This window comes from Lynx rufus, unplaced genomic scaffold (genome assembly GCF_022079265.1).
Source record: "Lynx rufus isolate CCGP_SWC_20201006 ecotype Redwood Valley unplaced genomic scaffold, mLynRuf1.p SCAF_3, whole genome shotgun sequence".
NCBI classification, from domain to species: domain Eukaryota; kingdom Metazoa; phylum Chordata; class Mammalia; order Carnivora; family Felidae; genus Lynx; species Lynx rufus.
Genome location: NW_025814845.1, coordinates 80044538 through 80059343, shown reverse-complemented (window position 1 = coordinate 80059343; position 14806 = coordinate 80044538). Strand labels below are relative to the sequence as shown.

Genomic DNA, 14806 nt, shown 5'->3' with positions numbered 1-14806 from the left:
CAAAAAGAAAGTAAGGTTGTCAGCACTGAAACCTTAGTGAGTAGCTAATATTCACTGAAGGTTGTCCTATTTGTCAGGCGCCCTGAGAAGTGCTTTAAAAGGATTATCTCAGTTTTCCTCAAACAACTCCTCGAGGGGGTACCAACAGTCATCCTCATTTTATAGGTAAGAAAATTAAGGCCAAAGACAGATAAATAATAAATCCAACTGCACACAGCTAGTAAGCATAGGGTCTGCCATGCCATAACCACTGCTCCAAACTCCCTGTTACGACAGGTAGAGGTGAGTGTCTGTGCTGTGACTCATTGTTGTCCAACTTCTCTTCTATGAAAAGAGTGCTAAATCAGACCTATTCCTCTGGCTCAGAGCACTTTCTGTCCAATATCATTTGTGCTGCTTCCTTACTCCTCTTTTCGAACTGCAACATATGGACTAGAAGTTGGAGATTAGCTCACATGAAGGGCAAACAACTCCGAACACCCTATGTGGGATGGAAAGAGAAGAAATATGCAATCTAGGAAAAAAAGAGAGCGAGATTAAAATTTAGGTGTAGGGACATAGTTTACCTAATGAACCCAATATATTAACTGAAATTGGCAAGGTGCAAAGTCAAAGGTTTGGATGCTGGCTCAGTGCGCTTTTCTTCCTGATTTGACTTGGCTTGAGAAAAAGCTGATAGGTGTGGCTTAAAGACCCCAGATCACATGTGTGGAATGGGCAGTTACTCAAGCAAACAAAATATCTGTATAACATATCAGCTTTATCTACTCAAACAGAAAAGAGTCTATAAGAATTCACCAGTCTCCTGGTCTGCAGAGAAAACGCAACGATGAGCACAGCAGGAAAAGTAAGCAAAAAAAATTTTGTTTCTACTTTTGGAAATATATTCTTACTATATAATTCACAAATATATAGTATTAATGAATAATTTAAAATGCATATATAAATTAGAAACAATGTGTACTGAAATACAAAACAGAGTGTGTGCTTCAATATGCAATGTATATTAAACTACAGTTAAAAATAGGCTATTCCTAAATATCTTTATCAAGAATGCATAGCATCTGTACTTAATAAAATCTTTACTTCCTGTATTAAATACGTGTGCAGTAGTTATAGTCAATCATAAATAGATTTGTAAATCTAACATTCTATGTTTTTAATCAAGGAGTTTTCTTTATAATAAAAAACCATAATTTAAATGTTTTTTGTAATCATATTCTTTTTGGGAACACAGGAAAGTTAGATCTGACAAAAGTTTTATGAGAGGAATTTGATTCAGAGGACTTTGAGATATACTTTGAACCTTACTATAAAATCTCTTACAAAAGGCACACTGATTTCAAAACTTTAGAACAATCAAGATTAATAAGCAAGCCAGCATCTACATGCAAATTCTGAATTACAAGGGCCTTACTGTGCATAATCCAGGAAATTTCCATAGAAATCCTGTGGAACAGTATCTTCTCCACACAAAAGTCAACATGGTTTTACAAAATAAAAATAATAGTGATACAGTTTGAATCACTTATTAGCACTGAGAACAGAGATAATCAGTTCTAAGTCTTCCATGGATTCATGCTCATTTGTTCAATGTGCTTACAGGTGCACAGAAACGCATGTGGTCACTCAATACAAGCAACTCATATTGTTTAACATAGCTCAATTACAAAAGTCTATGCAACTGTTTCTAGGACATGTGTTATGTTAGGAGTGGATCACACCATACACTACCTTGCTATGGTAACTTAAAGATTCCAAGGTTTCTACACACACTGTGTGACACAACACTCCTATATCAATTAGATTGGTTGGAAACCACATGGGTCACCAGTTGTCAGTTTTCTTATTCCAAATCTCTTTATTTTAATTCATTACTGGTTAGTATTTACAATGGCAAGTTACATTTCAAATGAAGAATAGTTAGGAAAAAGAACAATTAAATATGCCAAAACTAAGCTTAAAAGGAGTTCAGAGAGCAAATGTGCAAACCAAATGTATTAATGAAAACAATAAATCTTCCCCCTTTGGGTGCAGCATTAATCACTTTTAGCTTTGTGATAACACCCATTTCTGTTTACCCTTCCTGCATTATAGTCTCCTCAAATGCTAAATGGCAATAATAATACCATTTTATAAGGTGGTGTGAGAATTTAATAAATTAATACTGTAATACACTTGTAACAGTGCCTGGTACATAGAAATAATTCAACAGGGGCGCCTGGGTGGCTCAGTCGGTTGAGTGTCCGATTTCGGCTCAGATCATGATCTCACAGTCTGTGAGTTCGAGCCCCGCATCAGGCTCTGTGCTGACAGCTCGGAGCCTGGAGCCTGCTTCGGATTCTGTGTCTACCTCTCTCTCTGCCCCTCCCCTACTCATGCTCTGTCTGTCTCTCTCTCTCTCAAAAATAAATGAACTTAAAAAAAAAAGATTGTAAAAAGAAATAATTCAACAAATGTTAGTCACTGCTGTTATATTGTTACTGCTATTATTATTTAATCTCTTTTCACTACCATGGAGTAGTAAAAGAATAAAGTTGCATTGATCTTAATTCTCTGGACAGCCAGCTTTGTGACTTTGGGAAAATTAGTCAATTATGAAGTCCATTGAGCCTCAATCTTTTCATCTGTAAAATAAGACCAATAATTCAATAATACTGCCCTGGTAACATCATTGTGAGGTTTAAAGATCAAGTATGTAATTCACCCAGGACAGGACCTTGTAGTCAGAATTTATCTACCCTTAGCGTATTATTTCCAAGAATTTTCATATCTATTGTGGCATTGACCCTGGCAAACACCTCGAAAACTGGGAGGGGATTTAACATGAAAATAAATTGTCAAAAGGATAAATCTGTATTGAAAATTTTTTTATCATATTTGCAATTAAGTCAATTCTTTCTAGGAGAAAACTCCCTTAATTTTGTAAGCTTTGCAACAATGAAGACAGCTTTATATTATAATCCCAACCACTAAAAATATGTTTTCAACTTTTATTTTTAAGAACCCCGATGGGTAAACTGTGCTAGCTAGAAATTCAAGCACACCATTCTCCCATTTTTAAATATACACGTACATGTGTACATAGGTGTGTGTGAGTGTGCGTATACAGCTATAACCTCTGCAGTTTTGTTGCAAATCTAATCTGGAAGGAATTTCTACACATAAATCAGACAACAAAACAGCACCGCCAAAGCTAACTTTCAAATGAGTGATGCAAGCAAGTAGCAACCACAAGCAGTAAGGAAAACAAAGTCAAGGGAAGAGAACAGGCAAATAGAGAAAAAAAAAAAAAACTCATCCTAGGTAGGGAGGCAAATGTGCAACCGAAATCATAAAGTTAGATTATTTGGGCTTCAGCAGAGAATTGAGCAAGAGGGCAATAGCTTTTTTGTGAACAGCACTAAACCTGTCAGCAAAATTATGTTGATTTAGAATTTCACACACCAGCCAACAGTCGCGGGTAAACAACCGAGTTAAGGACATTAGGAAATATCAGGAATAAACAACCCTTGGCGAACAAAAAACAACATGAAGATGGCCTGAAAGAATATAGTCCATTTTATCTCAATGTCTCATTATAGTTAATCCTGTTTCTTTTTCCTTGTGCGATTGCTTTGCCTGTTTTTTAAAAAGGTATTTTTATTCTCTTTGTAAATCAGAGGTCCTTCCTTCATTTCTATGGGACACTTTAGGTTCCAGACATGGGGGAACATGTTGCACGTAAAAAGATGAAAGCCACTATACCTGACTTTAAGAATGGGGAAAAACTAGTAGCATCTTTCTATTCAATTTCCAGGTGATCAAATGCAAAGCAGCTGTGCTGTGGGAGTTAAAGAAACCCTTTTCCATTGAGGAGGTGGAGGTTGCACCTCCTAAGGCCCATGAAGTTCGTATTAAGGTGAAACATTTTTTCCAGTTTTTTAATTTTAGGCTCCAAAAATGGTAAAAGTGGAAATAAGCAAAAATCCATTAAAAGGTACTTTCTATATGGTGATCCAAACACTTATCATCAAGAAAGATACAAATACAAGTTGTTAAGTTTTTAAAAAGGAACCAGGGTATATACAGTCTAATCCCAATAAAATAAAAAATAATTTACATGTTTCTACAGGAAAAAAGTGTAAAGGGACGTACATCAAGATTTCAACATCAATTAGCATCAGCTGGTAGAATTTGAGTGACAACTTTCCTAGTGCTAATCTGCAATGTCTACTTCTATTAAAAGGATACATTCTTGTATATTAAGACTTTATTTCAGAAAAAAAAAATGTTTCACAGACTATTCCAAATTGTTTGATGAGGAAAAGATAAGTGTCCTATTCTTTTCTGTATCTAATCATCCTCCCTTTCCCATGTAGATGGTGGCCACAGGAATCTGTCGTTCAGATGACCATGTGGTTAGTGGAACAATTATCACGCCTCTCCCTGTGATCTTAGGCCATGAGGCAGCTGGCATTGTGGAAAGTGTTGGAGAAGGTGTGACGACAGTAAAACCAGGTACAGAATTCATACTTCGGGAATTCACAGTTCAAGACCAAGATCATGCAGCCTGGAAAGACCTTGCAGAAGGTCATGGCTGAGCTGGGACTAGAACATAGGTCTCCTCCTTTCTTCCCTCCCTTGCCTGACTCAGACATGTGTGCATTCATGCAATCATGTTTTCTCTCCTTTAGCAAGTGCCTATTAGATGCCAGGCACTGGGTTAGATCCCGGGAACAGATAAAGATCAAGTGAGACGCAGTGACTGCCAAGGTTAGAGTCCATAAACAAATAATTTCCATTTGAGTGTTGCTGAGTACTATGTTCTGTCAGGTCCAAAGAGACCTACAAATGGGACAAAATAAGAAAACAAAAGTCTATGTCCTGAGCCTCCACATCACTTTATGGAAACTGTTGTGTACTGATTTCACAGGATGGGGGCCATGAGGCTTTAACTGAATCTACATGACCTACTCTTAGGTGGGAAGAGACTCATTCACTGATTTCCTCTTCCAGTATGGCCTCCCTTCTTGAACATTAAATGAACAAAACAGACTAGATGGAAGGGAATGAAATAGACCTAGCAGAAGACACCCTGCCATAAACAATATCTGTGTTATTACCTTTAACCATGGTTAAGTGTGACTGGTGACAAAGTACTATTTTATCTTTAATATATATTTTATTCTAATTTTATATTAATATAGATAAATATTTTTAAAGGGTGAATAGATAGAAAATTTTATATGGAGATGATAGGCATAGAAATTTGTCAATTAGATGTTATGGCCTGACCATTTTTCTAGGTCTTGTGGCTAGGTAGCATAGGTGATTAAAAATGAAAATTTTGTCTAATTCTAAAAAAATCACTTTACCAATGGATTTGGCCTCCCCCATTACCAAATACTTAATTGACCTGTGAACAGGCCAATTGTCTGGTTTGTGTTTCAGCTCTTAATATTTCCTTTACTCAGAAATAAATTAATAAATGGATGATGGGCATTGAGGAGGGCACTTGTTGGGATGAGCATTGGGTGTTGTATGTAAATGATGAATCACGGGAATCTATCCCCCAAACCAAGAACACATCGTGTACACTGCATGTTAGTCAACTTGACAATAAATTATATTTAAAAAATAAAAAATAAATTTTTGGTAGAGTTCACCAGGGGGGGGAAAATTAATTAATAAACAACACCCTTACTTTTCACCCTGATCCCTTAATCATAGCAGAAAAAATAGATAATTTACAAATTAAGTTATCAGCCACAAACATTTGAAAGTCAGTTTTTATCCTTTAAGAAAGTGCCTAACTCATTGATGAGGTTTACAAAGGGATTTCTTGAATTCTTCTTTTTCCCATTTTTGTTAGTTTTCCTTAAAAACAAACAAACAAACTTAAAAGCACAGTCACTTTGAAAAGCCAAGAAATGGTTGTTCAAATACTCATTTTTACTTTATTTCAAACTATTACAAAGGAGCAGATTTCCCTGGCATCTAGTGGAAGAATACCAGCCTGCTCACAGATAAAATTTATGTTTACAGTTACATGAGAACATTTAATTATCAAGGCTTAAATGATATATATAAAACTCTCAAGAATAAAGGCACACAATAAAAGATAACTATTAATATGGCAGAAATATTTTTTAAATCTATGTTGTTTCTGATATTTGCATTTCCTCTTTGAGAATCTTCAGGCACATGGAAACCCAAACCAATAACAATGCTGGCTGGTAATGACCAACAACATAGTGGTGAGCCCTATTTCTTGGAGACTTCAAAGACACATACCTCTAATACATATGCATAAGCTTCCGGTTCTTGCTGTATTAATTCCTGGGTAGAAATTTAAGAAGAATTTGTTTTATACCCTCCAGGTGACAAAGTCATTCCACTCTTTACTCCCCAGTGTGGAAAATGCAATGTTTGCAAACACCCAGAAGGCAACTTCTGCGTGAAAAACGAGTAAGTTTCTGATACTCTCCTTACACGGGCAATGGATTTACACATCCGTTATGCTACTGTCTCATGCCCTTGTGTGTCTATGTGTTGCACTGGCCAGTCTGAACATGCCTCGGGGGACCATGCAGGATGGTACCATCAGATTCACCTGCAGAGGGAAGCCCATTTACCATTTCCTTGGCATCAGCACCTTCTCCCAGTACACAGTGGTGGATGAGATCTCAGTGGCCAAGATTGATGAAGCCTCACCACTGGAGAAAGTCTGTCTCATTGGCTGCGGATTTTCTACTGGTTATGGGTCTGCAGTCAAAGTTGCCAAGGTAGGAAAGACAATGGTTGATAAAACCAGTTACACTCAGACTATCAAGAACCAAGAGGAGAGCAATTTCTCACAGGAATCAGAGATCGTTCTTCATAGATTTACTGGTAGATTTTCCTCCTGCTATCACAATAACATTGATAAAATTTAGGGTATCAGTTATGACTGGAAAAATGGCCTCAGAAGGAATTGAGGAGCATATCCTAGAAAATTTATTTATCACAGATGAAAATGCTATTGACGCTTAGTTAAGAAAAAGTAAAGATGTAATTTTCAGTAATTATTCTACAATTGTTCTTTATGTGATTACTAAATTTTAGAGCTGGAAGCTCATTTAGTAATTTATTGTACGGTTAACACCAACATGCATCAGGCATAGTAGGTTCTGCTAACTTTAGAGGCAACAACAGTAAATAAGATGAAGAGATCACCTCTGACTAGCATCTAGTCCATGGATCTTTTACTCTCAGAATTGGGATGAACAGTAGATTCCAAAGCCTTATATAGTGCACCTCCAAACCAAGAGTTACCAACCCACCCACTCTGTGGATCCCTACGAAGGAAGTAATAAAGCTTCAGTAATGCACTTTGCATTAATCCAGTCATTAGGGGATTTCACTGCTACATCTCACCTCCTGCACACACATGTATATACACACAGTTCAGAGGTGGTAGATTTTAAAGAGAAATTCTTTAAACAGAAATTCCTCTTCCCAAAAGTCTGGAAATCTAGCAGTATTCCTTCATTTTGTGAAATGGAAACCCGGAGACATAAAGCTATTTGCCCAAGATCTCACAGCTGGTTAGTATGAGAATTGTGATTGGCCTATCAAAATTCCTGCCGAATCTTAAACCAGGATACATAATTACCTTCACCTTTAGATCACAATTACAAGTCTCAAATTTTTCTAAGTAAGGTAAAAAGTGGTGTTGTATCCCAGAGTATAGTTACTTGGGATAGGAGAAATCAACAGCCACACTGAAAGCTGATTACAGCAGACTAGGTTTACTAAACAGTCCCTAGCCAACTAAAACAATTGAAAGCATGAGTTTTCCAAATTCTGTGGCTCTAGCACTAAGTCTCTTATGCAACTGCATCATGTTTAAACAGATGGTCTAGCTGAGCCTAGACACAGAGCAGAAACTGAGAGCATTCATAATTATTTTCAACCATTAATAAAATATAGACCAACTTTTCATTGCATTATTGTTCATTAGTATATTTTTTAAAGCAGGGATAAAGACCCCATACGATCACAGTGATCTCAAGCTATATTATCTTAGTTATCTGTTACATTTCCCCTGTTCTTGGGCTTTCCTCTAAACTAAGGTTAACTCTTCTATATTTCACAGCTAATTTATGCTCTCATGATACTAGTCATGATGCTGAAAGTTAATGAAACAAATACTTAATTATTGAAGGTTTCACTGAATTATTTTTCAGTCTCCCAGAATAATTTTTCCACTTATTATTTCACTTCCCAAAACTTTGCATTTCTGTGTTTGATATACTAAAACTGTTGATAGATTTGAGCTACTAGATTCGATTCAAGACGGGAGTCACTGGCATTTAGTGCACTGGCTCCCAGCCTGAGTTTCTCATTGGAGTCACCTGGGGACTGGGTCCCACCTGCAGAAATCCTGATGGAATTGGTTATAAGCTGTGACGTAGGCATTGAGATGTTTTGAAGCTCCCCAGGTGAGTCTAATGTCCAGCAAAGTTTGAGAACCACTCATCTAGTTCAACCACCTCAATTTAAACATGAAGCAACTGAAGCCAAAAGAGATTTGCAGAAGGCTGGACGTCCAGTAAGAGTTCAAACAGCTCCTCATAACAGAAAAGGCATAGCACTTTATATAGCTTAGGCATTTTCTAGCAATCATTTATTTTTTTTTTAATGATTATTTTTGAGAGAGAAAGACAGAGTACAAGCAGGGGAGGGACAGAGAGAGGGAGACACAGAATCCAAAGCAGGCTCCAGGCTCTGAGCTGTCAGCACAAATCCCAACGTGGGGTTCAAACTCACGAACAGCGAGATCATGACCTGAGCTGAAGTCAGATGCTTCACCTATTGAGCCACCCAGGTGCCCCAGTGGCAATCATTATTTAATCCATTTTTGCATTTTCTGAAAACACAGGTCACCCAGGGCTCCACCTGTGCCGTGTTTGGCCTTGGAGGAGTCGGTCTGTCTGTTATCATAGGCTGTAAAACAGCAGGAGCGTCCAGGATTATTGGGGTGGACATCAACAAAGACAAATTTGCAAAGGCCAAAGAGGTGGGTGCCACTGAGTGCATCAGCCCTCAGGACTACAAGAAACCAATCCAGGAGGTGCTAAAAGAGATGAGTGATGGCGGTGTGGATTTTTCATTTGAAGTCGTTGGGCGGCTTGACACCATGGTATGTAACATGAAATGCCTTGAGATATCTGCTTCTATATTTCATAGTATACTTTGAGGCAGTAGAATATAAATATTATATATAAATAATATTTTTAAAACTAAGGTGATTTTCCATATCCTGTTGGTTATCTGGGTTATTCTACTTATTATTATGAGAAATCTTTAATTCCATCAGCTCAGCAAATCTGTCTCACGTAATATGTCTCCTTTCCAGAGGAAAGAGGATTTTTAAAAAATTAAACCACTGTAATTTTACTTTGTTAATTTTTGGTAAAAAAAATTTCAAACAAGTAAATATGGGTAATTAAATTGTTTTCAAATTGGCAAGTTTGATTTCTTCCTCACATTCATAATGAAATGGTTTATCAATATTTTACATTTTAAGAAACTTCCATTTTCTTTCATATATCATACTTTGGCCAGAGGAATGATGGCCAATTTTAGACCAGTATCATTTTATTAACAGAAAATATTGCATTTTTCCATTTACCATGCTGCCTTATTTTGCCACAGCAGAGAGCACAGTTCCTGGCACATAGTAAGCACCCAGTAACTATGTGTTGGGTGGAATACCTTAGAAACTCAACAATTTTTTCCACCAAAAAAATTTAAGAGATCTATATCTCATAGCACTGTTTATAAATTACATGAGATAATGCATGTAAAATACTTAGCACAGCACGACCTGTCAGATGGTAAGCTCAGTAAATGTTAGCTAGTGTTACTGATATGCAGTGCTGTTTCTGATCTTGCAGTGTTTATATCATCTTTGGAATATACATAACATTACTTTCAATGATAAATATCATCAATTGCAAGGAGGAATACATCTCCAGTTATATATATCCCGCCTACCCAGAACTCCCTAGAATCTTACTGAAAGTCCCCAGAAACCAACAAATCCCCCTTTTGAGGTTCTCCAGTAAATCCTAGTAGTAATGCTAACATGAAGAACAACCCTAAGAATAAAGCTCTTTGTAGCCTTGACTTAAGACAATATACTAACTTCAGATGACTAAAGTTCCAATAGCTTTTCTCCTTATGCCCTTTTTCTGTTGTTTTCCCTCTATTTTCTCCTGTGAAATTAGATTGCTACTTCACTTGAAGGTACCAAATATCCAATAGCCACATGTTCTGAGGTTATCTGGTCTTCTAAACATCATACTCCAAAATCAAAGGGTTAACCATTATATATTGCTAGAGAATCCTCAACAATTCTCTTACTGTGGAATATGATTAAAAACTTGGCTGGATGAAGAAGCTTTCTTTTGAAGTTCCAGAAGACCATCAAGTAGACAAACAGACCAATTTTGATGATGTAATTGACCTTAACATCTTGTTTGCCATCAAAACACCTGGTTCAAGTACTGAGTTCAAAATAGCTACTTAAATAAATAGGTAGATATGTTTGTGATGATGTTTGCCTCTATTATTTTATAAGGAAGAATTAAGCATATACAACAGATTCATTCATCCACTGTTTCATTAAAAAAAATTTTTCTGAGCATTTCCTAAAACCACAACACTATCCTAGGCACAGTGGGGAATGAAGAAGCAAAAGCCATAATCTCTTCCCTGCACACACTCACAATCTAGCTAAATCAGTATTACATGATACCATGCACCATGAGTGTGGACTATCAGAAAATTCACTTTAATGATGCTAAATATTAATTTTATTCCAGGTGGCTGCCTTGTCCTGCTGCCAAGAGTCATATGGTGTAAGCGTCATCGTAGGAGTAGCTCCTTATTCTCAAAATATCTCTATGAACCCCATGTTGCTATTGGGCGGACGTACCTGGAAAGGAGCAGTTTTTGGTGGTATGTAGTTAGGCTTGATGGCTAAATTCTTATGAACCTCAGGAGTTCTTCCCTTTTACAAGTGACAAAGCCAGTTTTTAAAAAGCAACATGGTTAGGGGTGCCTGGGTGGCTCATTCAGTTAAGCATCTGACTTCGGCTCAGGTTGTGATCTCATGGTTTGTGAGTTCAAGATCCACGTCGGGCTCTGTGCTGACAGCGCAGAGCCTGAGCCTGCTTCAGATTCTGTGTCTCCCTCTCTCTCTCCCTCTGCCCCTCCCCTGCTTGCACTCTGTCTCTCTCTCTCGCTCTCTCTCTCGCTCTCTCTCTCTTAAAAATAAACATTAAAAAAATTTTTTTAAGCAACATGGTTAAATGAACTAGATATGGATATAAGGATGCACACAGAAGGTTCCAAGACACACTTTTTAGTGTCCCCATAAATTAACTAGAATCTCTCAGTCCCACTTCTTTTATACTCATGACTGTATAAGGCAGTGAAATACCTCATAGGACCCAGGAAATCCATAGCAGTCATTCATGTGTGCTGTCCTTGCCTAAATTTAGGTAACTGCTGAATTTGCTCCCTAAGGGAATAACCATCCATAGTATAATTTCTCTATGAGAGAATAATTAAGGACCCTACTTTATCTAGGTGGATTTTTAAAAAGTCTAACCACGGCAAAAGGATACTGAAACGCTATCTGTTATTAACCTCAGTAATTGTAGTCTGTGGGATGTAGCACTTTCTATAAACTTTCATTTCAATTCTACCTGGAAAGCCTCCTCTCCAATTCTCCTCTTAACCCATGGCTGAATCTTACAATGATGCTATTTTCTTTTCAGGCTTTAAGAGTAAAGATTCTGTCCCTAAACTTGTGGCCGATTTTATGGCAAAGAAGTTCCCACTTGATCCATTAATAACCCATGTTTTGCCTCTTGAAAAAATAAATGAAGGATTTGACCTGCTTCGCTCTGGAAAAAGGTAGGTATTAAATTTCTTTTTTATTGTAAGTATTGGCCAATAGAGAAAGAAGGTGAAAGAATGAAAAAAACATTGGAGTGCCTTGGTTCTCCATTAGTAGTTCAGTCTTAGGATGTAGAACATTTTACATCATATTGTGAGAAACTAAAATAGTTGCTTTGCACTTCCTGTTCTACTGAAACCAAACTATTTTGGTTACAGTAAATCTAAATGATCAGAGCCACCCCAGCTTTATTTACAAGAGAACAGTCACCCTTGCAAAGAAAAAGATTCAGAGTCACAGAGTCTTAATTATAATATGGAGTCACTGCAGCCTCTTTCTGGCCACCTAAAAAGGGTTACCATTAATGGCTATAAATTTAAATTGTATTAAGGACCTACTCATTATGGAAGGAGTTGGAATTACCTTGGGATTTTTTTCTATACAGATATCACTAATTTTTTTCATTAAAATTTTTTAAAATTTTTTCTTTTTTCAGTTTACAAAGAAGTTTTCACAAATAAAAATTATAGGCATACCTTAGAGATACTGTGGGTTCAATTCCAATAAAGGGAATATTGCAGTAAAGCAAGTCAAACAAAGTTTTTGCTTTTCCAGTGCATATAAAGAGTTATTTTTACACTATACTGTAGTCTAGTGTGCAATAGCATTATGTCTGAAAAAGTAATGTACATACCTTGATTAAAAAAATATTACATTGCCGGGGCACCTGGGTGCCCAGTTGGTTAAGCATCCAGCTCTTGATTTCGTCTCAGGTCATGATCTCATGGTTCACAGGATCAAGCCCTGAATCAGAGATTCTCTCTCTCCCTCTCTCTATGCCCCTCCCCCACTCATGCTCTCTCACCCTCTCTCTCTCAAAATAAATAAACATAAAAAATATTGTGTTGCAAAAAAATGCAAACCATCATCTGAGCTTTCAGTGAGTTGTAACCTTTTTGCTGGTGAAAGTCTTGCCTCAGTGTTGCTGGTTGCTGACTAATCGGGGTGGGGGTTGCTGAGGTTTGGGGTGACTATGGCAATTTCTTAAAATAAGACAGCAATAACTGGGTGTTGTATGTAAGCGATGAACCACAGGAATCTACCCCCAAAAGCAAGAGTGCACTGTACACACTGTTGGTTAGCCAGTTTGACAATAAATTATATTATTTATAAATAAATAAATAAATAAATAAATAAATAAATAAATAAGACAACAATAGTTTGCCATATCCATTGATTCTTCCTTTCACTAGAACACTTAGAGATCATTGTAGTGTTATTAATTGGCATGATTTCAATATCATTGTGTCGCAGAAAATAGGGAGACCCAGGAAAGACATAGAGACAGGAGAATGCCAGTCGTAGTCAGAACACATACCATATATATCGATTAAGTTCACCGTCTTACATGGGCACATTAGTGGTAGCCCCAAAACAATTACATAATAACGGGAAAGATCACTGATCACAGATTACCATAACAAATATAACAACAATGAAAAAGTTTGAAATATTGTAAGAATTACTAAAATGTGACACAGATGGGGCGCCTGGGTGGCTCAGTCGGTTAAGCGTCGGACTTCGGCTCAGGTCACGATCTCGCGGTCCGTGAGTTTGAGCCCCGCGTCGGGCTCTGTGCTGACTCCTCAGAGCCTGGAGCCTGTTTCACATTCTGTGTCTCCCTCTCTCTCTGACCCTCCCCCGTTCATGCTCTGTCTCTCTCTGTCTCAAAAATAAATAAACCTTAAAAAAAAATTTTAAATGTGACACAGAGACATGAAGTGAGCAAACGCTGTTGGAAAAATAGTACTGGTAGACTTGCTCAACACAAGGTTGCCACAGACCTTCAATGTGTTAAAAAAAAAAAAAAAAAAAAAAAGGAGGAATAGAGTGAGATGTGCCTGTATTGAAAAGGGGACTGCTCTTTTAAATGCTGAAGTCTTACATTTTCTTCCAAGTTGAATGCTCCCTGGACTCCCAGATGGAACATGTGGGTTATCCAAATATTAAAACAATTAACATGCTTTATTTCCTGTTTCAGCCTCCGCACCATCCTGACATTTTGAGACCATACAAATGCCTTCCTTTGGAGCAGGTCTTTGGGCTCCTGCACCTTCTGGAACCATCAACCAAACAGCATCATTAACTCTGTTCTTCAGGAATGCAATCAATAAATTATACAGGAGAGCTTTCCAAAAGAAGCAAAAAATGAAATGAAATCCACCTTTTTTTAAAATCCTTTTTCAAGCAAATGTTTAAAATTCAAGTGAGAGCTAAATGCAACATCAGCTGCATAGTTGAGTCCAGTAAACTTTCCTTCTTACTCATTTTACTCATGTTGAATTGTGGCATCCTTCCCACTGAGGAAAGGTAGGTATTTCTTGCACTTCTTGTATCTTTGCCACCCTCAGTCACTGAAACCCAGGGGAGCAGGTCCTCATTACACTTGCCCCCCAGCATACACATGAGCTACCACACTTGAACTCTTCTATTTCTACCTCTATTTCCACTGTCTATATTTTCCTTTTTATGAAATGTACCAAAGCCCTAGGGGAAACGCTATCATCTGGGAAAGGATACACTTAGATTTACAAGTAGAGAAGGTCTAAAATTTCTATATGCAGGGAATTTTTTTCTCTTTATTCGTGTAATCTTATATTAGTTTCAGATGTACAACATAGTGATTCAACATTTATTTACATTAGGAAGTGATCACAATGATAAGTCTAGCTACCTTCTGTCACCACACAAAGTTGTTACCATATTATTAACTATATTCTAAATTCAAGGAATTTTTTAGGGAAATGTCACATATTTTCATATGATAGAAGGAGGTATATTTATTGCTTCTTATACTGTTTGCAATGAATA

General features: G+C 37.2%; 1 protein-coding gene across 1 annotated transcript; it reads left to right on the top strand.

The window, feature by feature from the left end:
- The first annotated feature begins 829 nt into the window (after positions 1 to 829).
- On the top strand, positions 830 to 14001 carry LOC124520933 (alcohol dehydrogenase E chain). Its single transcript, XM_047092073.1, has 9 exons — positions 830 to 847; positions 3800 to 3901; positions 4362 to 4500; positions 6363 to 6450; positions 6548 to 6767; positions 8906 to 9166; positions 10854 to 10989; positions 11814 to 11952; positions 13977 to 14001. Exons 1-9 carry the CDS (start codon positions 830 to 832, stop codon positions 13999 to 14001), a joined length of 1128 nt encoding a protein of 375 aa, XP_046948029.1.
- Positions 14002 to 14806: the final 805 nt, after the last annotated feature.

Bases quoted from the DNA above. Each gene is read 5' to 3' on its own strand.
- LOC124520933 (XM_047092073.1), top strand. The intron at 3,902-4,361 runs GTGAAACATTTT...TTTCCCATGTAG, and splicing joins CCCATGAAGTTCGTATTAAG to ATGGTGGCCACAGGAATCTG. The intron at 10,990-11,813 runs GTATGTAGTTAG...TTTTCTTTTCAG, and splicing joins GAAAGGAGCAGTTTTTGGTG to GCTTTAAGAGTAAAGATTCT.